The following is a 24,272-nucleotide window of genomic DNA, read 5'->3' on the forward strand; positions in this document are numbered from 1 at the left end:
ACAGCAAAATGGGAACACTGCATACCCAGGGACGGGGAACAGTAAAATGGGAACACTGCATATCCAGGGAGGGGGAACAGTAAAATGGGAACACTGCATACCCAGGGAGTGGGAACAGTAAAATGGGAACACTGCATATCCAGGGAGGGGGAACAGTAAAATGGGAACACTGCATATCCAGGGAGGGGGAAACAGTAAAATGGGAACTGCAATATGAGGGGCCTGCTGCATGTTGGGGTTTCTATCCTGCCCAGTTCCCGCAGCTGTTTAGCCCCAAAGAAAATCACACAGAGGTCTCCATAAGATTATAAACTGATTGGCCCATTAGCTCAGGCTTCATATTAGCTCTTATAACTTATATTAGCCCATTATTCTTATCTGTTAGCCACAAGGCTCGATACCTTTTTCCACGGGGCAGGTCATATCCTGCTTCTTCAGTGATCTGGGAAGGACTGGCAGAGGGAGGTTTCTGCTTCTGAGAATACTCCTGTTCTCTTTGCTCCACTTCTACTTCCTGTCTGGTTTTCCCGCCTATACTTCCTGCCTGGCCAATCAGCATTTATTTAAAACATGATTGACAGAATACAGACAATCATCCCACAGCAGGGAACACTGCATACCCAGGGAGGGGCAGACAGCAAAATGGGAACACTGCATAACCCCCATAGGGTCTAGGGACCTAACTCAAGTCCTTGTGTTAGCAAGGCAAGCTCTTTCGCAACTAAGCCGTCTCCTCAGCCCTCAATAGCAGAATTCTGGATTATGTTAAGAGATGTGTTTGGAGCACTTGGTCTTCCTTTGAACCCCACGGAAAGCTCCACCTTTTCAGTACACTGTCCACGCCTGTCCTTTGAAAGCTTCAGTGGAATTTCCCTGCAGTCCATGGTTGGCCCCGAGGAGAGGTTCAGTCAGAAGTGCCTGCCGTGCTGGGGTAAGGATCATGGCCTCCAGACCATGACAGAACAAATCTCTGTTTCCCAGGCTTATGGTCATCTGGCACAGCAATCCTAGAATCAAATCTGAGTACCCACATAGATCTGTGACAGTCAGCTTTTCATCTCTGCCAAATCCCAGAGAAATGACTCAGGTAGCGAAGAGGGATTCGGGCTCAGGGTTTCATTCCATGGTTGGCTGAGCCCTTGTTTCCCTGTTTCTGAGGTGAAGCAGAACACCGCCTGGAGTGAGGAAACAGACTGGGAAGAGAACTCACTCTTCTGTGGCTGTGATCAAATAGGCAGACAAAAGCAATCTACAGGAGAGAGGGTTTGTGCTCACAGCTCGAGGGTGTGGTCCATCAGGGCCGGGAAATCACCGTAGGAAGAGCAGGAAGAGGCTGCTCCTGCACCGCATTTGCAATCGGGAAGCAGAGGGCAATAATGATGAAGCTCAGTCCAGGAATCCACTCCACAAAACGGTGTGTCCAGACGTAAGGTAGGCCATCTCACCACAGTTAACCCAATCTACACGACAGTCTCTCACAGGTACACCAAAGGCCTGTTCCTAGGTGATTCTAGAGCCTAGCAAGTTGACAAGATTAACTATCACAGATAGATCCATTCCCTCAAAGCATGGCCCCTTTTAATTATATATATATATATATATATATATATATATATATATATATATATTGAGCTGGGCAGCAGTGGCACACACCTTTAATCCCAGCTCTCAGGAGGCATAAACAAGTGAATCTCTGTGAGTTTGAGGCCAGCCTGGTCTACAAAGTGAGTTCCAGGACAGTTTCACTCCTTCCCCCCGAAATACAGAAGGACTTCCACCGGCCTGCTCTCCTGGTGAGTGTGACGGGCGGCTAAAGGACACATCATTTGACTGAGGAATCGATGTGTTATGTTGAATCCACAATAATCTGAGGGAGCTTTGTTACTGTAGCCCATCCTGGATGACCATAATGAATTATAACATGTAATACACATTTCACATACACCTGGTCTTTTCTCTTAAATAGGAGAATTACCATTTTCCAAAGCCATTCCACTCATACATACTTCCAATAGCAAACAGCATGGGGACACACGCCCATAACCTCAGTACTCTGGAGGCAGGGACAGGGTCCAAGGTCAGCTTGGGCTATGTAGCAGGTTCTAGGCCAGCCAGCCAGGGTGATATAGCAAAGGATTTTCTCAAAAACAAAATATTTTTATATCAAATACAATTTAAAGTAGGTCCATCCCCAAATAGTCACAAAAATGCTTATACTAGGATTATGAATAATAGTGAAAATGTGGGATTTTTCCAAACACCCATCAGCTGATAAATGAACAAAGCATGGTATATCAATAAAATGAAATGCTATTGAACAACTTTTAAAAATAAAATTGATGAGACACCCTATGACATGGGTAGACCTTTAAAACATTATGCTAGGATTTCAGTGTGTGGCTTAGTCTCAGAGCTCTTGTCTAGAATTCACAAGGCGGTTAATAGCCAGCTCTGAAGGAAAATATTATACTAAGTGAAAAAGGGCAGTCACACAGAAATGTATACTTCTGGTTTTCTAAAATGTCCAGAATATGCCAGTTATAAAGACACAAAATAAGATTATGGGTTGCTTGGGTAGAAAGGGGAGTGAGGGGTGGCAGCTCAAAGAATCGGGCTGGAGGGATGGCTCAGCAGTTCCAAGCACTTGCTGCTCTACCAGAGGACCAGGCCAGCTGCCATCACCCACACTGGGTGGTTAGTGACAAACTGACAGGGCATCTGACATCCACGCCCCGCCTCCTCAAGCACTGCACATACACAGTGCACATACAGATAAGTAGACACACATACACATAATAAAATAATTTTTAAGAGAATGAGATTTATTTATTTTATTTTTATTTTACTTATTTATTTAGGTTTTTTGAGACAGGGTTTCTCTGTGAAGCTTTGGAGCCTGTCCTGGAACTAGCTCTGTAAACCAGGCTGGCCTCGAACTCACAGAGATCCACTTGCCTCTGCCTCCAAAGTGCTGGGATTAAAGACGTGCACCACCACCACCGGCATGAATTTATTTTTAAAATGTGTTAAATTTGGCTGTAGCTAAATTTATTTATGAAGAATTGAGCACACCTGTTAGTAAAATAACTCATAAATTATATATATAATTTATATAATAAATGTAGCTATTTGTATTTATATTTAGTTGAAGATATTTATAGTTATATGCATTTTTATTTCATTCCGTTTTAGTTTTGGGATTGAACCCAGGACCTTGGACATACTAATCAAGTGCTCTACCACTGAGCTACACCTCAGCCTGGAACTGCACCTCTGAAGGGAACACAGTGTGGTCCATGAGTTATATCCATAAAAAATGCTAACAAATTAAAAAACTATGAGAAGGAAACCTAAGTATGGTGAGTGGTTAGCTGTGGCCTGTTTGGTGCTAATCAACTATATCCTGCTTAGTCGGTTTTCCTTTTTACATTTCGCCCAGATGGTGGATATAATGGGCTATGGACAGGAAACTCCATGTTTTCAGGATCATAAACCTCATGCCAGTGTGAGCTAATAAGTAGGGTGTGTGTTGCTGTTAAGTCTGCATCCACTAATGAAGAAGCTGGCATCGGGTTATTGTCTACAGTTTCATATACATTGAAATAACAGCGCTCCCAAAGCTGAAGACTACCCCTTTCCTCGGGCTTCTGGGTCAGGGATTGGTAGGAGCTTCAGAGAAGGGGAAGTGCTGTTCTGTGCTAACTGTAGGGCCTCAAGCTAATTAAAGAACTATTAGTGTAGTACTGGAAGGACCTTGAAAGCTAAATGGTAAACTGGACAAGATGCTTGTGATGTCTAAGATCTAAGACATTTCTCTCATGGGCAAAAGAGTATGTTTTAAATGATATCTCTTGAGGTGTGGGGCTGGGGGACATGGACAGGACAGGACTAGAAGGGTGGGGGACAGGAACAGGAACCGACCCTACTTCCTTCCACTCAAATGCTGCAGTCAGAGATGGGCCCTTTATGTGTTTGTCTGTCCAGCGCAGCCCCACGTGGAAGGTGGGTCAGACTTGCCCAGTACTGGCTCTGTCAGGCTCCATCACCGAAGCCAGATGAAGCAGGACTCAGGGGATGTTGCCATCTTAAATTTACCAGTCAGATCTTCAAGAGAGGCCAGGTATCCTTCACCTGTGACAGGAATTCTAAGAGAGGATCATAATCTGGCACACAGGTCCCTCTGCTCTGTGAGGAACTGTTGGGCAAACCCTAAGTGTAGCCTTGTTACCCTCCCGAAGTTGGGGGAGGGGTGCGGTGTAATTCTGTGCAAGGCTCCAGAGGGAAGTCTGGGCCCAGGTGACTCAGCTCCGGAGATGGGCGATCTTTGTTCACTGAGTTATCTCACTAGGAAGAGATTTGTTTAAATCATTTTGGTAGACAGAATTCTAAGATAATCCAAGATTCCTGGCCCTTTGGTGTAGACACATTTTATGCCAGTTACTTGTTCAAATGAGAATCCTGGTGCTGGTGTGAAGGGCCTTTTAAACAAAATTTAGATTCCAAGTGTATAGTGGCATATACCTTAATCCCAGTGGTCAGGAGGCTAATGTAAGTTGATCTCTGGGGAGTTTAAGGCCATCCCGGACTATATAGAGAAATCTTGTCAAAAAAAAAAAAGCAAACAAAAAGTTAAGAAGGGTTGTAGAATATTACTTTAAGATGTGTTTATGCTATGGAACATTTCTTTAATGATGCAAAGATGTGTTGCATTCTTTTATGTTACATTTTTTTAACCTTGTGAAGCTGTGTTACTCTGCCTGCCTAAAACACCTGATCGGTCTAATAAAGAGCTGAAAGGTCAATAGCAAGGCAGAAGAAAAGACAGGCAGTGCTGGCAGGCAGAGAGAATAAATAGAAGGAGAAAAGGGAAGCAAGAGAGAAGGAGAAACAAGATAACAAGAAGAGGAGGGGCCGGGCGGTGGTGGCGCACGCCTTTAATCCCAGCACTGGGAGGCAGAGGCAGGCGGATCTCTGGGAGTTCGAGGCCAGCCTGGTCTACATGAGCTAGTTCCGGGACGGGCACCAAAGCTACAGAGAAACCCTGTCTCGAAAAAAAAAAAAAAAAAAAGAAGAAGAAGAAGAGGAGGACGTTAGGGACCAGTCACCCAGCCATTCAGCCTCCCAGCTACTCAGCCAGACACAGAATAAGAAGGAAAAGAAAATATACAGAAATAGAGAAAGGTAAAAGCCCAGAAGCCAAAGATAGATGTGATTAATTTAAGAAAAGCTGGCTAGAAATAAGCCAAGCAAAGGCTGGGCATTCATAAGAAAGAATAAGACTCCTTGCATGTATTTAGTAACTGGGTGTCAGATCCCCAAAAGAGCAAAGAGCCAACAAAGAAAAACTGCATCGGGCGGTGGTGGCGCACACCTTTAATTCCAGAACTCGGGAGGCAGAGGTAGCAGATCTTTGTGAGTTCGAGGCCAGCCTGGTCTACAAGAGCTAGTTCCAGGACAGGCTCCAAAACCACAGAGAAACCCTGTCTCGAAAAAACAAAAACAAAACAAAACAAAAAAATCACTCTGTTTTCTCTTGCTTTATAACCAGATATAAAAGCATCCTTTAACTGGGCAATGGTGGCACTTGGGAGTCAGGCAGGCGGATCTCTGTGAATTCAAGGCCAGCCTGATCTACAGAGTTCCAGGACAGGCACCAAAGCTACAGAGAAACCCTGTCAAGTATCCTTTAGTGTGTCTTTTAGTTTACTTACTAAACGATGAAAATAAGTAGAAGTTTCTATCTTTAATTTGCTCAGGTTCAGGATCATGGCCAAGCACTCATTGTTTTCTTTTCCATTTCTCTATAAACCTTCTGTTGTATTTATATTGATTTCAGAACTCTTAGGCTATTGACACAGATGTAAAATCGAATTTGTTCACTCCAGCTCAGACATATGCAGTAACAAAACAGAACAAAATAGAATAGGGAAACTCTGTGTGATAAATTTACCCAGTGAAATAATTATTTATTGTGATCTGCTGAAACATTCCTACAAAATGGGTGAAAACTTAATCTCATCAAAGAAAATCAATCAAAAAAAATTAAACTACAAGAGCAATGTTTCTATTTTTGAATTATAATTGGCAAGCCAGGTGACTGAATTTTCTTGTACTCTGCCTCAAGACTCAAGATTTTATTTTCTTTTTCTGTGTTAATCAATGAAGCTTAGCTACTAATTAATGTTCAAGTATCTGGACCTTTAAGCTCCTTGAATAAAAGTATTGTTAGAATACTAACCTGTTTGGTGTGTTTCTTTTTGTCTCCAGTAATTGGATACATGTTAACAGTGGTATGTGAAAGGCCAGGGTTTTCACTAGCAGATATTCCCATGGAAGGGACTAGGCAAGGCATTAATTTGGAAAAAGAAAAAAAAAAAAAAAAGGAAAAAAAAATCAATGAAATGGCACCTCCTAGTGGTAGAACTCTAGAATTATCAGTAGGTTAACAGTACAGTAAAAATCGAGCTGAGACAATGTAAATAAGTGTAAAATAATTAGAGTGAGTTAGCAGAACATCTCAGAGTGATCATTGCAAATCAAGTTATTGAGGTTCCTTAAATTTTTTGAATGCTAAAGCAAAGATCATATTAACCTTCAACATATGGGAAATGAAATTTTCCCAAATAAAATTCACCAGGCTGCTGCACAGAGACACCCTGTCTCAAAAAGCAAAAAAAAAAAAAGGAAAGAAAAACCCAAAAAACAAGTAAAATGGTTATAGGAGCCATTTGCACCCCACTGCCATGGGATACAAGTGAAAGCCATTGACTCTTTAGGTAATGGGGTAATTGCAGACATCCACATGACCTATTAGAGCCATTGATTCATTAGTATCGGGACGCAGTACCATCTATGCAATTGGGCATATTTCTATAATTGAGATTGCTAAGGCTCCAGAAGTTATATCAATATCTGAGTGTCACTGTCTCCAGTTCTGTAAATCTGTTACTAAGCTCCTTGTGGCCCGCCATAGAATGTGCCCCCACCCTACAGCTCTCCGTGTTTTTTTAAGTAGAAGGGTGTACAGCAGGGCCATTGCCGTGAGAACTCTGCAGTCAGCCTGTTTAGGTTCAAAGCCAATTTCGACACTCACTCGGTGTGTGGCCTGGGCAGTTGATTCAGTCCTTCCTAACCCATTTCTTTCCCTGGAAAATCTATTTGTGAAAGGTAGTGTAGTCAAGGCTGTGCAAACTACAGCAAGGAAAAAACTGGGCATAAGGGTGCACACCTTGAAGCTGAGGCAGGGAAATTGAACAATGGATGTCCTGGGCTACAGAGAGAGCCTTTCTCTCAAAAATGAAAGGAAGGAAGGAGGAAGGAGGAAAGAGAAAGGAGGAAGGAAGGAAGGAAGGAAGGAAGGAAGGAAGGAAGGAAGAGAAAAGCCTCAAAGGTGAACTACGGTGGTCATGCCAGTTGTCACCTTGCGGAGCTCTAGGGGAAAGGGGAAAGGGGCCTGTGGGGACATCTGTGAGGGGTTACCTTGGTTAGACTGGCTAAGATGAAGACTCCCTTGCTGTGGGCAGCACCCTACCTAGGATGGGATCCTGGACTGGATAAAAAGGAGACCATGAACAGAGTACGAGCATTCATCCTCTCTGATTCCTGACTGTGCACAAGGTGCCCAGCTGCCTCACTCTCCTGCCGCCCTGCCAGGATGAACTGCTTCCTGGCTCTGTGGATCAAGACAACCCCTTTCTCTATTAAGATGCTTTTGTTGGGGTATTTTATTACATTTCCATTCTTTTGTGTGCATGCACATGCCACAGTGTATATGGCACAGCATGCATATGAGGTCAGAGCATAACTTACAAGAGTCTGCTCTCTGCTTGTGGGTACTGGGTATCAAACTCAGGTCCGCAGGCTTGGCAGTGGGTTCCTTTGCCACTAAGCTATGTCACCAGCCACCTCAGTATTTTATCACAGCAACAGAAAGGGAAGAAAGAAGACAGGAAAAGGAAGAGAGGAGATGAGATGGTGCTTAGAACATCCCGTGGCCTCCAGTTACAAGCCAAGAAGCATCCGCTGTGATGAACTGGTACGACATGGATTCCCCAGCCCTTCGGGATTGCCAGCTTTGGGTTATCTTTAACTCTTGGGATCCAGACAAGATATCAACAGTACATGCCTGATGTAAGCCAAATGGCTGAGAGGCAATCAACAGTAGCCTATTGCTTGAGAGTAGACTGCAGATGAGAACAGAATTTATGCATTCTTACTTGGCACCCTGCTGCATTGTTTGACTATGTTGCAGTAAGCATGTGTTGTACTATAGTCAAAATAAATAAATCAATAAGAAGTAAATAGACACAGAATATTTCAAAGCTTGCTTCTGCAATGCACTCTAGTTCTTAGAGCTTATCTTCTGAAATTTCTTTTGTATATCTACCATCCCAGGTCTCTCAGTCCTCGGTAGAGTGCATTCCCAGGGTGCATCTGTAAGAAGGGTTGTTGGTGCTGTAGCTGGTTCAAAGTGTAAGCACGCTGGTGCTCAGACAGAGGAAGAGGGAAGCCATGTACTACGGAAATGGAGATGTGGCGAGAGATTTCCATTGACCAGAGTGCTGGAAGCTGCCACAGTGTTCTGCTACCTGGGCAGCATGCTGTCCATCTGCCTTTAGGTTGTCAAGGAAAGCAGTAGCTAAAGAGAGAAGCAAGTCATCAGACGTCCTGTCCAGTGTGGCTCTGCTGCCCCCACAAAGCCAGAACACAGCAGAACATGCTGGTTCCCACCAGCTAGAGGATTGTGCGACTGTAGAAATCACCAAACTGCCTCATAGTGTTTAGCATCTGGTGAGGGGTATTTACTTATGGTCTATTTTAAACACCATCTTGCAACTATTAGACAAGTTTCTTAGTGTGCCCTACCAACTAAGCCACATCTCCAGCCACCTTAGTCTCTCTTGTTAAATGGGTGTATATGTTGGTAATGATAGTTTATCTTGAACCCTTGAGCTTGCTTTTCCTTCCCTTGCCTGCCAAGTGCAGGTATTCTCATTGCCTAGATCCCCAAAGGGTTTATTTCTCTTGTACCAAGGTCCACTGGGAAGGGGAAGGCCAAGCTCTGCTCTAGTCTCTCAGGAATCAAATTAGAAATGGGCTCTACCATCTTTAAAGCTGACTTGCCAATGACGCCCTGAGCTTTAGCATCCAGCTGGTGCACTATTAGAAAAATCATGTAGGTGGGGAGGGGGGTATTATGAGTCATTGCAGGAAATAGTGTCATTATATTCTGCCAAAGAGAACCCAGACACATGGCCACCACCGTCTATCTGTAAAGTAGGCATGACTACATTGGTCATCAGTTGTGCCTAAAGAAAATGGGGTCAAGAAGTTGGTAAAGAGAGTTCATCCTATCTGCCATAAGGGATCCCACATAATGAATCATGTGAAGTAAGGATTCCAAATGTGTAATGATGCATGCTTGGCTTAATGGCTTATGGAGGGGCTTATGCCAAAAAAGGTAGAATGCCCAAGCCAAGGATAGACAGTGAGCTGGGCTAGAACTGGTCCAAATAAAGAGGGTGGAGCAGCAGATGGGATGGGTTGACTCATTTAGGGCTAAGCGTTTGGGGAGGGGCATTCTGGTAAATTGCTTGTGTAGTTTTTAAATGTTCTTGATGCCTGCCTTCATACCTTGAAGTACACACTTCCTGCTGCTCTATAGTCATGTGACTGGTTCTGGCCAATGGCAAGAAGGACAGCATTCCTTCTAGACTGAGTTGTTGGTGTGAGGCTACCTAGAAGACTCTCTCCCCTTTTCCAATGACCAACGGTTTCCAGAGAGATCCCTTTTCATTAGCCTGGGTCCTGCAGACAGACAGACTAGTGATGTTCCACACCTGTGCAGCCTCTTGTCCTGAGACACAGAGACTTTGTCAAATGAACGTATTATAGTTTATTTAATGTGTGTTGTGCAGCGGACACCTTCACCTGCTGAGCCGTCTCACTGCGGCATCAGGTAGTTTTTTCAGTCCAGAAGCCTCGGATTGCCCAGATAAACCCCCCCGCCCCGAACAACCAACTAAAAGATCTACTATAAATCCTCAGTCCTAGGAACTAAGGAGTCCTGTTCCTCAACATAATGTGTAAAGCCAGGCATGGGTGCGTGAGAATTCCAGCACTTGAGAGACAGAGAGAGGAGTAAGTGCAAGTTCATCACAACTCTGTCTCCAAAAGAAGGGGGAAGCTCAGAGCTTACCTGGAATGCACAAAGCCCTCAATTCCATCCCCAGGTACCTGTAATCCCAAAAGTTAAAAATAGCTACAGGCAGGATGATCAGAGGCTCAGCTACATGCAAATTTAAGGCTAACCTGGACACCTGAGATTATCTCATAAATTTTACCTCTTTGCCCCAATATAAGAAAAGGAGATGTGCAATGGGCATTGGCTTATTATAATTACCTTGTTTTTTGAGATAGCATCTCATGCTTCCAACTACTGTATAGCCAAGAATGACCTTGATTTTTATTTTTTTAAAATATGTATTTATTTATTATGTATACAGTGTTCTGTCTACGTGTATGCCTGCAGGCCAGGAGAGAGCACCAGACCTCATTACAGATGGTTGTGAGCCACCATGTGGTTGCTGGGAATTGAACTCAGGACCTTTGGAAGAGCAGGCAATGCTCTTAACCTCTGAGCCATCTCTCCAGCCTGATTTTTATTTTTTAATTTATGTGCATTGGTGTTTTGCCTGCATGAGGATGTCGGGTACCCCTGGAACTGGAGTTACAGTTGTGAGCTGCCATGTGGGTGCTGGGAATGAACCAGGGTCCTCTGGAAGAGCAGCCAGTGCTCTTCATCACTGAACCATCTCTCCAGTGGGGCCTTGAATATTTGATCATATTGTTTTTGCCTCCAAAGTGATGGGATTATAGGTTTGTGCGCATTCCCACCTAGATTTTTTGGTGCATAGGACAGAACTTTGTGCATGCTAGGCAAGAACTCTACCAACTAAGCTGCAGCCCACTCTTATTCTAAATGCTGATAGAAATCAACTCTCAATAGACCCTAGATATGCTCTGTTCCCTAAAGGATCGCTCCTTTGCAGACAATTCAAGCCACAAAGTGCTGAAGAGAGATATTAAGGGCAGATTTTTTTTTTTTTTTTTTGGTTTTTTCGAGACAGGGTTTCTCTGTGGCTTTGAAGCCTGTCCTGGAACTAGCTCTGTAGACCAGGCTGGTCTCGAACTCACAGAGATCCGCCTGCCTCTGCCTCCCGAGTGCTGGGATTAAAGGCGTGAGCCACCATCGCCCGGCTTCTTTTTTTTGTTTGTTTGGTTTTTCGATAAGGGCAGATTAAGGACTAATCAAAGTCGTTCCTCCAATCCCACAGAATCAGAGGCTTTAAAAAGATAGGAAGGGAACTAGGGAGGGACTCGTGGGCAGTTGTCAAAAGCATTTTTACTGTAGAGGACGATTTTGGCTTCTCACTGTCTGCAGGGCTCCCTGCACTGATGCTGAGAGGAATATTCATATAATCATTGTGGAGAGCGCTAGGAACCCTAACCGTGCACCGGTTCTATGCTGTTTTCCCACTTGTGCAAGTCCACCTTGCGTTTCACTGGGTGACCTTGACACAGAGGTACGAGGAGGGAATCATAACTCTATGCATCATCTTAGGGTGAAATGAGAGGCTGGGCTTGGTTTAATTCAGCAGCATTGGAAGAGCGCCATGGTGCCAGCCAACTGGGCCAGCCACCTTAGCCAGAGCTTGCCAGTCAGTTCCCTAGGTGAACAGATGGTACTTAAGAACTTGGTTTTGAGTTGACCCGTTTCTAGCTTGAACACTGGTTCTGCCACTTAATAACTAGGTATCCTTGGCCACTTAAACTCCCTAATGCAGCCTCACAACCTGTAAAATGAAGATACAAACAAATGCCCACGCCTTTGATCTATGGAAGCTAAACGAGACTCTTGTGTGGGAAGCTGCTAACTGTAGCTTCAGTGGGCTGAGTGCTCGGAGAAGCGAGGGAGTGTGGTCTTCCTAGAAACCGTCCTTTCTGTCAGGAGCTACAAGTACAATACAACAATACTTAGTGATCGTGTCCATAGCAGTTTCAAGAATTCTTCTGGGGGCTGGAGAGATGGCTCAGCCGTTAAAGGCTAGGCTCACAACCAAAAAAAAAAAAAAAAGAATTCTTCTGCCAGAGGCTGTCAATGCTATAAAAGTTGTACAGTGCTTACCCCAGAAGGATTGGTTTTCTTTCTCTCTCTCTCTCTCTTTTTTTTTTTTTTGGATTTTCAAGACAGGGTTTCTCCGTAGCTTTTGGTTCCTGTCCTGGAACTAGCTCTTGTAGACCAGGCTGGCCTCGAACTCACAGAGAGATCCACCTACCTCTGCCTCCCGAGTGCTGGGATTAAAGGCGTGCCACCACCGTCCGGCTGGTTTTCATTTTATCTGTAGTGTTTGAATGTTTACAAGTATTAAAATTTAAAATAAGCACCTTTTGAAGGGGAAAACATATTTGGCCAGCAGGGTTACCAGCTTATTTGCTGAGACTTTCGGTTCTTTTAGATACTGCAAAAGCAAGGATGAGAAAACTCTAGTTATCACCCCTTTTAATATGGCAGCCCTTCCCACAGCGGCCTGTGAGTAGAAACAAAGTAAAATCTTCTCACGATTTGTAGACTAGCTGTCATTTCCTACCATCAGGCCCGTTGGTCCTTGGGGTGAACAATTTATCTACTCTCTTCCCGGTTCAGAGGCAACTAATTTTTTTTTTTTTCAAATAAGTCTTAAAGAGGAATCTAGGTGTAGGCTGGGCTGGGCTACGCGGCCCCTCGGCCCCAGCTAGGTCATTCCTGGTTCGGAAACGCTCTTGCCGCTGCAGGCCCTACCGGGCCGAGGGGCGGACCCCAAGCCTCGGCCTCTCCTCCCGCTGCCGCCCGCTGCCCGCCGCTTCCCGGCGGCTGTGTCGGGCGACAACGCCAACATGCTGCAGAAGCGGGAGAAGGTACTGCTGCTGAGGACTTTCCAGGGCCGGACGCTGAGGATCGTTCGCGAGCACTACCTGCGGCCTAGCGTGCCCTGCAACAGCCCGCTCTGCCCGCAGCCAGCCGCCTGCCGCAACGGTCAGGGCCGGGGAGGCCGGGGCCCGAGGAGGGAGGGAGGGAGGACGGAATCGGAGGAGGGAGGGAGGGAGGCCGGGGCCTGAGGAGAAAGGGAGGCCGGGCCTGACGAAGCGAGGGAGCTGGGGCCCGAGTGGGAAGCCGAGGCCGAAGGAAAGAGGAGGCCGACGCTCCAGGCGCAAAGGGAGCCCGGGCCTGGCATCGTGATGGCGACCGGGCACTAGTGAAGGGAGCAGGGACCTAAGGAGGGAGGAGAGCCGGGCCCTGAAGAGCGGGGTCGGCTTTGGCCTGGCGTCAAGGGCGGAGCCAGAACGAGCAAAAACAGCCTGGGCTTGGCGGAACCAGGGCAGCCCGGAAGGCGGCCCGGAGCATTCTCTGCCGTCCTGCAGCTTCAGGGGCGCCCCTCGCGGGACTCGTCTACTGCCGTGGCCCGGTCAAATGGGGGCGACGAGAGAGCCTGGTGTTCCCTCGGCCCAGAGGCTCCGGGTGCTTCGGGGTTTCCGAGGGACCTGAAGGCGTAGCACCTCCCTCTTTGCGCCGGTAGCTCGGTGGCTGTGCCGTGGGGAGGCCCGCCCGCAAGAAGCTGCTCGTTTCTGGCTCCTTAGCGCACTGCTGGGCGTTTGGCATTGCCTGTTCTGCTCCTGCCAGGATGCAGGCACTCCAGCGTGACAGCCCGGTCATTGTAGGAGACTTGGGCTGGCGACTGCTGTGGGCCAGACTTCGCCCTTTTCAGCCTGCTGTTTGTTACCCCTAGTGGGAGATGAACATGAGGGTCTTTTCAGAATATATGATTGGGGTCACAGCTTGACGAAACAGCTGTCAGTTGAGTGGCAGCCCTACCTCTGCCCATACTGCACTCTTTCTAGTACATTCTCTTCAACCCTTAGGAGCAGTGGTTCTCAACCTTCCTAATGCTGCAACCTTTTAATACAGTTCCTCATGTTGTAGGCACCCCCACCACCACAAAATTATTTTATTGCTACTTCATAACTTATTTTGCTACTGTTATGAATGTTAATATAAACATCTGATGTGCGACCCCTGTGAAAGGGCCGACTGACCCTGGAGTCGCGACTCTCGGGTTGAGAACCACTCACTGCCTTAGAGCCTTGTAGCCATGTTCATAAGCTTCAAACAGAATAACTTGGGAATTTTTAGGTACATAGAAGTAGTTAATGCACATATGCACACGTGTGCATTTATATCTCTGTGTGTATGTAGATGTAGGTATATAATGGATATGTAAATATCCATTAGAATGTTTGTGCATGCCAGTGACGAGTTAATAGAAATTTAGCTTCTGCCAAAGATGTACTTGTTTTTAAAATATCAGTCATCTTCTCCCGCAGAATGGCAACAGCATAAACCATGCCGGGCTTGTATTTAATCACAGCTTAAAGAAAGGAGAGAAGGTGGCAGTGAATCTACTCTGAACTCGGAGCCGCTACCAGAGTAAATTTGTCTTGTCTTTTAAAAACTTCAAGGTGAAATTAAGATGAGGAGTTATTTTGCACACCGGGCACTGTGACATTGAAATAGTCATAAACCGGCTTTGAAAATGTTACCTAATCGCTTCCTCTCTGAATTATGTTTCAGATGGGAAGCTCTTGTCTGCAGAAGTCACTCATTATGTGATTCCAGACTGGAAAGTTGTCCAGGATTACCTTGAGGTCCTCGAGTTTCCCGAGTTGAAGGGAATTATTTTCATGCAAACGGCTTGTCAAGCTGTGCAGCACCAGAGAGGCCGGAGGTATCTGTTTTACATTATTTATTTATTTATTGCGAAGGTTCTCCCACCCCCTTTACAAAGGGTCTCTTGTTGGAGAGGAGGAGGAGGAATTCATTACTTTGTCAGAAAGGGTTTTTGAAACTAATTTGGTATTCTCTTTGCTGGTGAGGAAGGCAGCAACATTTTATATGTGTGCTTCAACACCTGACCAAAAGATCTGACGGTAAATCAATAAACTGCAGTGTCCCAGGATGCGGGTATTTAAGGCTCTGTGGTAAATTGGCTTCTGATTTACATTTTTATAGGTAGCATAATTGTTTCTTTTTATTTTTGCTAATAATGTATATTATTTAATCTTATTGATAGATTGTTTCAGGAGCGTCGTTTTCTTGGGAAAAGAGTACTTTTAAATCCTATCTTCCTTTATTATGGATGCAAACTGTACTTACAGTGATTTATTCAATAAAATTAAAAAATAGCTCATTCTTATTTTTAGATTAGTCCTGTAACTATCAGCCATAGTAATTGTATTTACTAAACAAAACGTTTGTAATTGAACCAAGTTTAAAATACATGCCTTGTGCCTAAGTAAAAGAAAAGTTGCCCCTTTTTGGAGAAATCCCCTAGAATACAGTTTTGCTTGATTTAACTTTCGGAAACTTTGATGATCTGAACTTAAGACTAGGAGAATAGCATGTTAGAATTATATACCCAAACTCTCAACACCCCAAGCTATTTAACAGGCAGAAACTGGATTTATTCTGTTTTTAAGATGCCTTGGTTTCTTCAGACTTTGGTAGTAAAAGATAAAGTTTTCTTTATTTGTATATGAAAATGATAAATTGTCCTTATGTTCAGTTCAGGAAAATATACGTTAACTGGAATGTGCTGAGTTTTTTTTTTTTCAAATTGAGTATTTTAAAATGAGCTTGGAGTTGATTTTATTCAGTCACAGAGATATAAATGTTTGCACACATCCAGGTTTAAACACTGCTGCAGGTGTCATATTTCAATTTCTTCTACTAAAATCAATTTGCTGTTATCATTCAGATCGCTCACACACTGCAAGCCTCTTCAACTTCTGTTTTCTAAACTGTTTTTAATATTAGGATTGTTTGGAAAACCAATTCCTGAGACAACCCAAAGCAAAGAGTTGGAATTGAAATGTCCTTTCTGCTGAGAGTCTCCATGGTTAAGTTGATGAAGGGCTGCTGCTATTGGCTTTGCTGTGCTTCACTGTGTTAGTATTCTGTATGAGAGAGCAAAAGGTGAGGAGCTGGGAAGCAGGCCCTGCTCTACCCTTGTTTCTCATTAGATAAGCACTTGGTCAGCCTGCACGATTGGTGGCTTTAACAGATCAACCAAGTGCTGGGTCAAAAGGTTTCCCGTTTCTTAGTTAGGGTTTCTGTTGCTGTAAAGAGACGCCATGACCACAGCAGCTCTTATAAATGAGAACATTTAATTGGGGTAGCTCGTTTTCAGTTTCAAAGGCTCCGTCCGTTGTCATCATGGTGGGGAGCATGGTGGCATGAAGGCAGACATGGCTGAGAATCCTACATCTTGCAGGCAACAAGAAGTCGACTGAGACACTGGGCGATGATATCCTGAGCATAGGAAACCTCAAAGCCCGCCTCCACAGTGACACACTTCCTCCAACAAAGCCACATTTCTTTATAGTGCCACTCCCTATGAAATCATGGGGCCAACTACATTCAAACTACCATACACTCAAATGTTACAATATCAGTCCTGTTTTTAGCAGAAAATGTTTTCCTGGGTACCCAATAGCCAGGAGTGGTGGCAGCCGCCTGTAATCCAGCCACTGTAAAGAAGAGGCAGAAGGTCAGGAGTTCTAGGTCAGTCTACATTATATAGGAAGCTTGAAGCCAGTGTAGACTATATGAGACTCTGTCATAGCAAACAAGCATGTGTGATTGTATTGGTATTTAGCTATAAATCTATTTGTAGTCTTCATGTTTAAGCACTTAATAAACCTTAAACCAAATTAGACCTTTCAATTTAATAAACAGCACAATATTATAAAACTGTAAGTGTATTACAGTAGTCCCTTGGTTTATAAAAGGAATTAATTCTAGGACCCCAGAAATCTGCAGCTCTTTAAGTTCCAGATATAAAATGGCATTGGAGAGCTAGAGAGATGGCTCAGTGGTTAAGACCATTTGTTGCTCTTGAAGAGGACCCAGGTCTGATCCCTTTAACCTCAGGGTGATTCACAACTTTCTAAAACTCCAGTTCCAGAAGATCCAATGCCGTCCCTCTTCTGACCTCTGTGGGCACCGAGCATTCTCGTAATATACATACATACATACATACATTCACAAAGAAAATGAATAAATCTAATTTTAAAGATAAATAAATAATACAGTGCATCAAGCCAGCAAGGTGGCTCAACATGTAAAGGGTCTTGTCACCAAGCCTGATGACCTTAGTTTAATCCATAGTATCCACATGGTGGAAGGAGAGAGCCAGCTCCTTCAAATTGCCCTCTGACCTGCACACATGCTCTGTGACATGCACATCCTCCTCCGAAAAGGTAATTGTAGTAAACATTGTTTTAAATAGCATGGTGTTTGCATGTAGCCTCCACTCATCCTTCTGTAGGCTCTAAGTCATCTCTGTTACTAAGACATAAAACACAGCCCAAGTGCTGTGCAAACTATTGTTATACTGCATTGTGTGAGGAACAAAGACAGGGAACGCATCCATTCCCCGTACAGTCAAATCTTTTATTTCTAGGTATTTTCTGTCTGCAAATGAAGTGCCCTTAGGTATGGACCATGAGTGCAGGGGTGGGGGCTGGCTCTGAGGTAATGTGATAGATGGTATCACTTTGCTGGAATGAAATTGCCAGGGTTGCATCTAACAACAGAGAGACATAACCTGTAATCCTGTTGTGCGGTGATGTGGTTTTATATTTTGATCTCAGGAATACCAATGTAGAGAATTCCTGTTCTCATAAATAGACTGTGGAGAACAGTTGAATAATGTCAAGTCCTTGATTGTGCAGGATAATCACACATCTGTCACCTAGCAATCCTCAAATGCTTATTTAATTAAGGGGCACTTGATGACTGTGAGGCTCTCCACACATTCATGCATTCAGATGTGCATGTGTTCATCCAGATGTTTACCCAGAGACTGCTAGGACTAGAATACAGCAGTAAACAGAGGTAGATCCAGTCCTGAGAGAGGACAGACAAGCCCAGGTCACCTCACAAACAGATGTAGAGCCACAGCTGGGCAGATGTTCCGAAGTACCAGGACAAGCTGTGACAGACCCCAGCCAATCAGGGAGCAAGGAAGGGCTTTCCCGAGGGAGCTGCCTGTCCTGAGCTCTTAGGGATGAAGAGGAGGAGACCTGGCAAGGGGAGCTTTCCAGGAAAAGGAGATTTCTGAGCCGGGCGGTGGTGGCGCACGTCTTTAATCCCAGCACTCGGGAGGCAGAGGCAGGCGGATCTCTGTGAGTTCGAGACCAGCCTGGTCTACAAGAGCTAGTTCCAGGACAGGCTCCAAAACCACATAGAAACCTTGTCTCGAAAAATCAAAAAACAAAAAACCAAAAAAAAAAAAAAAAAAAAACCAAGCCTCCATTAGGAGGAGATGTGGCACACTCGAGGAACTGAAAGGGCGCTGGGTCAGATGGAGGCCTCGTAGGATGTGGGATGTCAAGGGAGGGTTTTATTCAGGATGGCATGGCATCAGGTTCCTGTTTGAAAAGATTACTGGACTCAGTTGAAGAGTCCTGAAGGAAAGAAGGCTGGAGGCTGTAGCTGTAATTCAGATGACTGGTATATTTGCCTGTTTGCATTACTATAACAAAACACTTGATATAGGTTACTTTCTCCTTTGTATAAAGCCACGAGCAATTCAATCCTGGGATTCTGGCTGAGGACATTTGAATCCTAACTACCTCCCAAAATCATCTCTGTGCACAGGAATCTGATTGACTTTCCACCCTGTGAGTATCTCACAGGGGGATGAACTTACAGTGCATGGGCCCACTAGAGAGCACATTCAAACCATCCCAACGTGTAGTGAGGACATGGGCGGAAATGGGCAGAGGCAGGCACTGACTTTGCAACATTGCAGACTGAGTGGTGTTAGCTGCTTTTCAGTTACTGTGACAACTATACCCGAGAACATTAACTCATGGAGAGGAAAGGTTCGTCTCCATACCTGATGTGAGAGGTTCCAGTCTGCTCTATCAGCCCTGTTGCACTGAACCTGTAAAACGCATCAGGGTAGGAGAATGTGGCCGAGCAGAGCTGCTCCCTCATGACCAGGAAGCAGAGAGCAGAGTCCCACAGTCTTTTTAAGGTTCTCTTTCCAAATGACTGGAAGCCCTCCTCCCTGGGATGCCTGGAAGCTCTACTGCTCACAGAGAAATAAACTTCTGGAGGCAAGAAGGAAATTCAGTTCAGCATGACTTTAGTTAGTGGGCTGGTTCAAACATCTGGAGTCTAGCCCCAAGCAGTTTCTTTTTTACATAGTTAAACACATAGAATTTTGAAAAAAATTCCTTTTGACAATTATCATAACAAAATTTAAGGTGTGGCCACATCAAAACTCCCCTGCAAAGTGCACGTCTTGCAATCCACAAGAATGGGTTCTAAAGAGCAGTGGTGGCACACGCCTTTAATCCCAGAGGCTTGCAGATCTCTGGGAGTTCAAGGCCAACCTGCTCTACAAGAGCTAGTTCTGGGACAGACTCCAAAGCTACAGAGAAACCTTGTCTTTGAAAAACTGAAGAGGAGGTTGTATAGATACAGTTCACTGGTTTACTTTATATGACCTTTTCTAGGTCTGCAAGTCTGCAAGCTAAAGGGAAATGTATTAATGTTTAAAAATACGTGCTTAAAAAATTAATAAAATTGGCAGCAGGGCGGCGGTGGCGCACGCCTTTAATCCCAGCACTCGAGAGGCAGAGGCAGGCGGATCTCCGTGAGTTCAAGGCCAGCCTGGTCTACAAGAGCTAGGACAGGCTCCAAAGCTACAGAGAAACCTTGTCTCGAAAAAAAAATTAATAAAATTATTAATCTCAGCACTCAGAAGGCAGGAGCAAGCGAATCTCTGTGAGTTCAAAGCCAACCTGGTCTACAGAGTGAGTTCCGGGACAGCCAGGGACACACAGAGAAACCCTGTCTCAAATAAACAAAAACAAAAAAAAAGTTTGCCAACAAGTAGGAAGCAAAAAAGGTGCCAAACTTTACTTGTGTGCTGTGGCCGTAAAAGGGCAGATAGTGTAACTACATAGTAAAATAGCCAAGCATTGCTGAGGGAAAGCAGGAGAAGGGGTCTAATTAATCTGCAAACTAATTAATGAGGCCTTCCCCAAGTGCAAGCAATTAACAGGCAAAACTGAAAACCGCTAACACTGAAAAACAGGAGCCAATACGAATAAATGCTTCTCAGGGTTGGTTTAGTGTACCTCCTTCCTTTTTGTTGGTGTGTGTGTGTGTGTGTGTGTGTGTGTGTGTGTGTGTGATGTGTACAAGAGCTCAGAGGACAACCTGTCTTTGTCTTTCACTCTGTTTCAGACAGAATCTCTCGTTCCACTGCACACAGCAGACTGGTTTCTGGAGCTCTTTCTGTTTCCTCTCCCCAGTCTCCCTGTATGAGTACGACAGATGCTCTCACCCAACTTTATCTGGGTTCTGGGAAATTTGAACTGAGGTCCTCATACTTGTGTGGCAAGCACTTTTACCTACTGAGCCATCTTCCCAGCCCTTATTTTGTCTTTTAAGACAGGTTCTCACTATGTCTCCCAAACCACCCTCGAACTCATGATCCTTCTACCTCAGTCTCCTGAGTGCTGGGACATTTCTTGGGCTTTAAACAATCCATCTCTCACTCCGAAATGCCTCATCCATTTTGATCCTTGGCAGGAGTTGGCAGGAGATGAGTACCTGCTGTGTTAGATTTATTCTGTTCCCTGTGTTTCAGACAGTATAACAAACTGCGGAACCTCCTGAAGGATGCTCGCCATGACTGCGTTCTCTTTGCTAACGAGTTCCAGCAGCACTGTTACCTGCCCCGGGAAAAGGGGGAGGCCATGGAGAAGTGGCAGACCAGGTGCGCATCAGGTCACAACACCCTTCGTTGGAACCCATTCTATTTCCTCGTCTGTGGCTCTTCGGGCCTGCTCTGTACTACGCCAGAGCACTGCAGCAGCTGTTCTAGGACTGTGGCTAGTGCTGGGGTGTTGGTGTTTCAGATGGGTCATTTGAATACGTAACGGTTAAGTTGTTAAAATTGGGATTGAGAGCCGGGCGGTGGTGGCGCACGCCTTTAATCCCAGCACTTGGGAGGCAGAGGCAGGCGGATCTCTGCGAGTTCGAGACCAGCCTGGTCTACAAGTGCTAGTTCCAGGACAGGCTCCAAAGCTACAGAGAAACCCTGTCTCGAAAAACCAAAAAAAAAAAAAAAAAAAAAAAAAAAAAAATTGGGATTGAGGAGACCAAGGTACCCAGCCTGAAATTGCCTAGACTCAAGGGCTGGAGTGTCCTACTAGTGGTGTAGAAGGCTTAACTTTGATGTCTTAAGATAAAAAGATGACTTGCTCAATTTAACGTCGTGGGCCAGTCTCACTAAATGGAAATTGTCCCAGAAAATGCAGTGACTTAGTTTAGGTCTGCCCAGAACTTCAGAGTGAAGCAAGCACTTGGGTGTGGGGTGTTTGCAAATAGTGGTTCCCCACAGCAGGAGCAAGTGATGGTGGGAAGATGGGGGCTGTGAAGCTGATGTGGGAAAAGGAGGCTAAGTCAGTCCTGCTGGGACCTTGGAGAGACCCTGTAGAGTACCTCGCAAAGTGGCCCACATGTAAGAGCCCAGGCACCTTAGGTAATTGCCCCCTAGGTACTAACTCCAAGGTTCCTTGGGGTGGAGTGTACCTGCCCACAGCCCTCAGAGAGGATTGCACACACCTGCAGAAAAGGACCGTCCATGACTGGGCACTTCCCTGGGAACACACTACAGTCCTGAACCTAGTTCTCCAGGCCCAGGCTTCAGCTCTTGGGGGAAGATTCCAGGTATATCATGTGGTTTTCTTTCAGGTCTTACTAGCTTACCAGCTTTAGCTGCTTGCAGCTGGTTTTTCTCTTAGCTGGAGACTGTTGCTCATCTTTCATAGAGTTGCTGGTCATTTCGCATGTGCCCCATCGCTCAGCCTCCAATTAGAAAGTGTTACAAAGTGACAGTCTGGGCTTTCTAAACAAAAGCAGGAACTGAAAATAGTTGCTAGGGGGCTGAACATCTAGGAAGAAGAGATGGGAGGTGCTTTCTGATTCCTTTGTCTCCCACAGAGGGCCGGGCCCGCCCCCAGTTATCTAGATACCCAGGAAGTATTTGTTGTGTGAAGAAAGAACAAAAGAATTATTGGATGGATGGATGGATGGATGGATGGATGGATGGATGGATAGATGGATGGGTGGACGGGTGGATGGATGGGTGGATGGGTGGACGGATGGATGATTAGCTATATAGACACAGGGTGGCAGATAGGAACCAAGTGTGACATTCTGAACAGCAGCTGTGTTTATGCTTCGGATGTTCACCACCCTTTGCTGTCCCAGGAGCATATACAACTCAGCTGTTTGGTACTATCACCACTGCGAGGACAGGATGCCCATCGTTATGGTGACAGAAGATGAAGAGGCCATTCAGCAGTATGGAAGTGAAACAGAAGGCGTGTTTGTAATTTCTTTCAAGGTATTTCCAGTGGCGCATGCACACACACATTCAGTTATTTGGGGTTTTTTGTTTGCTTATTTGGTTTGGTTTTTGTTTTTGTTCTTGTTGTTTTGGGTTTTGTTTTTGTTGTTGTTGTTTTTTGAGACAAGGTTTGATTGTATAACCCCAACTATCCTAGAACTCACTCTGTAGACCAGGCTGGCCTCTAATTCAAGAAATCCACCTGCCTCTCCCTCCTGAGTGCTGAGGTTAAAGGTGTGCACCACCGCGGCCTAGCTACTCATTCAGTTCTTAACAGTGCCTGTAAGGCCGCAGTCTAGATCTTTGGGCAACACAGATAAGAGAAAATAGACTTCACAGTAATTCCAGTACTGGGGTAAGTTGCCAATTCTGAGGCAGGAGCTCACCGAAAGTCTGAGTCCAGCCTGGGCTGCAGAGTGAGAGCCTGTCTCATAAAAAAAAGGAAAGGGAAATAGAAGGAAGACTTTAATATGGTTTATATTGGGAGCTGGAGAGATGGCTCAGGGGTTTGGAGCATTTGCTGCTTTCACAGAGGATCTAGGCTCAGTTCCCAGCACCTACATGGCAACTAACAACTGTTTGACCTCTTCTGACTTCCTCAAGCACTAGGCATGCATGTGGTGCATATGCATACAGATAAGCAAAACACTCATGCCCATAAAATAAATAAATCTTTAAAAAGAAAGAGAGAGAGAGATGACTCATAGCTTTATTGGTAACCACGTAGCCTTGACTTTTGCAAATTCTACCAGCTGAGCCACATCCCTAGACCCTTAAAGCCAGTCTTGTATGTCAGCAACCCCTCACTTTTCCCCACTGGAATTATGCATGAAGAAGAGTAGGGGCACTCGGAGCTGAGATGTGGCATTACTTATGTGAGGGCTCTCGGGTCACAATCACCTCGTTTTATCAGTGCCAGTTGCTTCGGGCTGTCATAGCAACACCTTCTTCCTATCTCTTAAGCACCTTCTAGGAGATTGGGCTGGCGGTTAATCTCTCCATAGATGGCAGGTCTCTCCTGTCTATCCAGTTGGCCTATCAAATCTACTGGCTGATTGCATTTTCCGATGCAAAAACCAAGATGCAGCCTCCATTATCCCTGTCAGCTTAGAGAACGTCCAGTTCCAATTTTAAATTGTAGATTCCATAAGGGTTCCCATGTGCATGTATTGCTAAAGATTTGCCAATAGAATTTTCTTGACTGTGCTATAAAAATGTGTTCTGGAGTGCCAGAGAATTCCAGGGGCGCTAGATATTAATGGCAGTGTCACTTGCTTTTTCTGTGGTAATACATCATGTCTTGTTCCTGCAGAGGACAGTTGACTAAAATTACATTTTTCTACTTTTTTGAGAATTACTTTTCTTTGTAGTCCAGTAGTACAGGACAGTCTTATTTTGTAGAGCAGTTCTTGAGCAAACTGTGAGCAAGGGCCTGTAGAGGTGAGTGATAGCAGAGAAAGAGAGAAGAGGGTCAGCTTCAGGCGAGAGGGACTTGACATTGGATGCGAAGAAACAAAGTGATCAATTTTTCGTGACAAAATGGAGTATTAGGTGGCACACGAGCATAGGGTTGCCGTGCTGACGCTGGCGTGTGAGTGGCACACGGGCACAGGGTTGCCGCGCTGACGCTGGTGTGAACAGAACTTTTAAGAGGAAGAAGGGAAGAAAGGAAGCTGTCCAAACAGGATTGAAATTAATAGGAGGAGTGCTGGCTTCCACATAAGGATGTTTTCTTTCCTT

At 45.0% G+C, this 24,272-nt stretch overlaps 1 protein-coding gene across 1 annotated transcript in view; it reads left to right on the top strand.

The window, feature by feature from the left end:
- Positions 1-12,791: 12,791 nt before the first annotated feature.
- The window catches only part of Dis3l (DIS3 like exosome 3'-5' exoribonuclease), a 33,813-nt gene continuing 22,332 nt past the window's right edge, over positions 12,792-24,272 (top strand). Inside the window, exons 1-4 of the mRNA XM_041679513.1 lie at positions 12,792-13,075; positions 14,669-14,822; positions 20,766-20,894; positions 22,394-22,529. Of these exons, the coding sequence (XP_041535447.1) occupies positions 12,937-13,075; positions 14,669-14,822; positions 20,766-20,894; positions 22,394-22,529 (558 nt within the window). The 5' untranslated portion in view covers positions 12,792-12,936. The remainder of the gene's footprint in view (positions 13,076-14,668; positions 14,823-20,765; positions 20,895-22,393; positions 22,530-24,272) is intronic.

This window comes from Microtus oregoni, unplaced genomic scaffold, assembly GCF_018167655.1.
Source record: "Microtus oregoni isolate MIOR12 unplaced genomic scaffold, Mior012 000032F_ref0000030, whole genome shotgun sequence".
Taxonomy (NCBI): Eukaryota; Metazoa; Chordata; class Mammalia; order Rodentia; family Cricetidae; genus Microtus; species Microtus oregoni.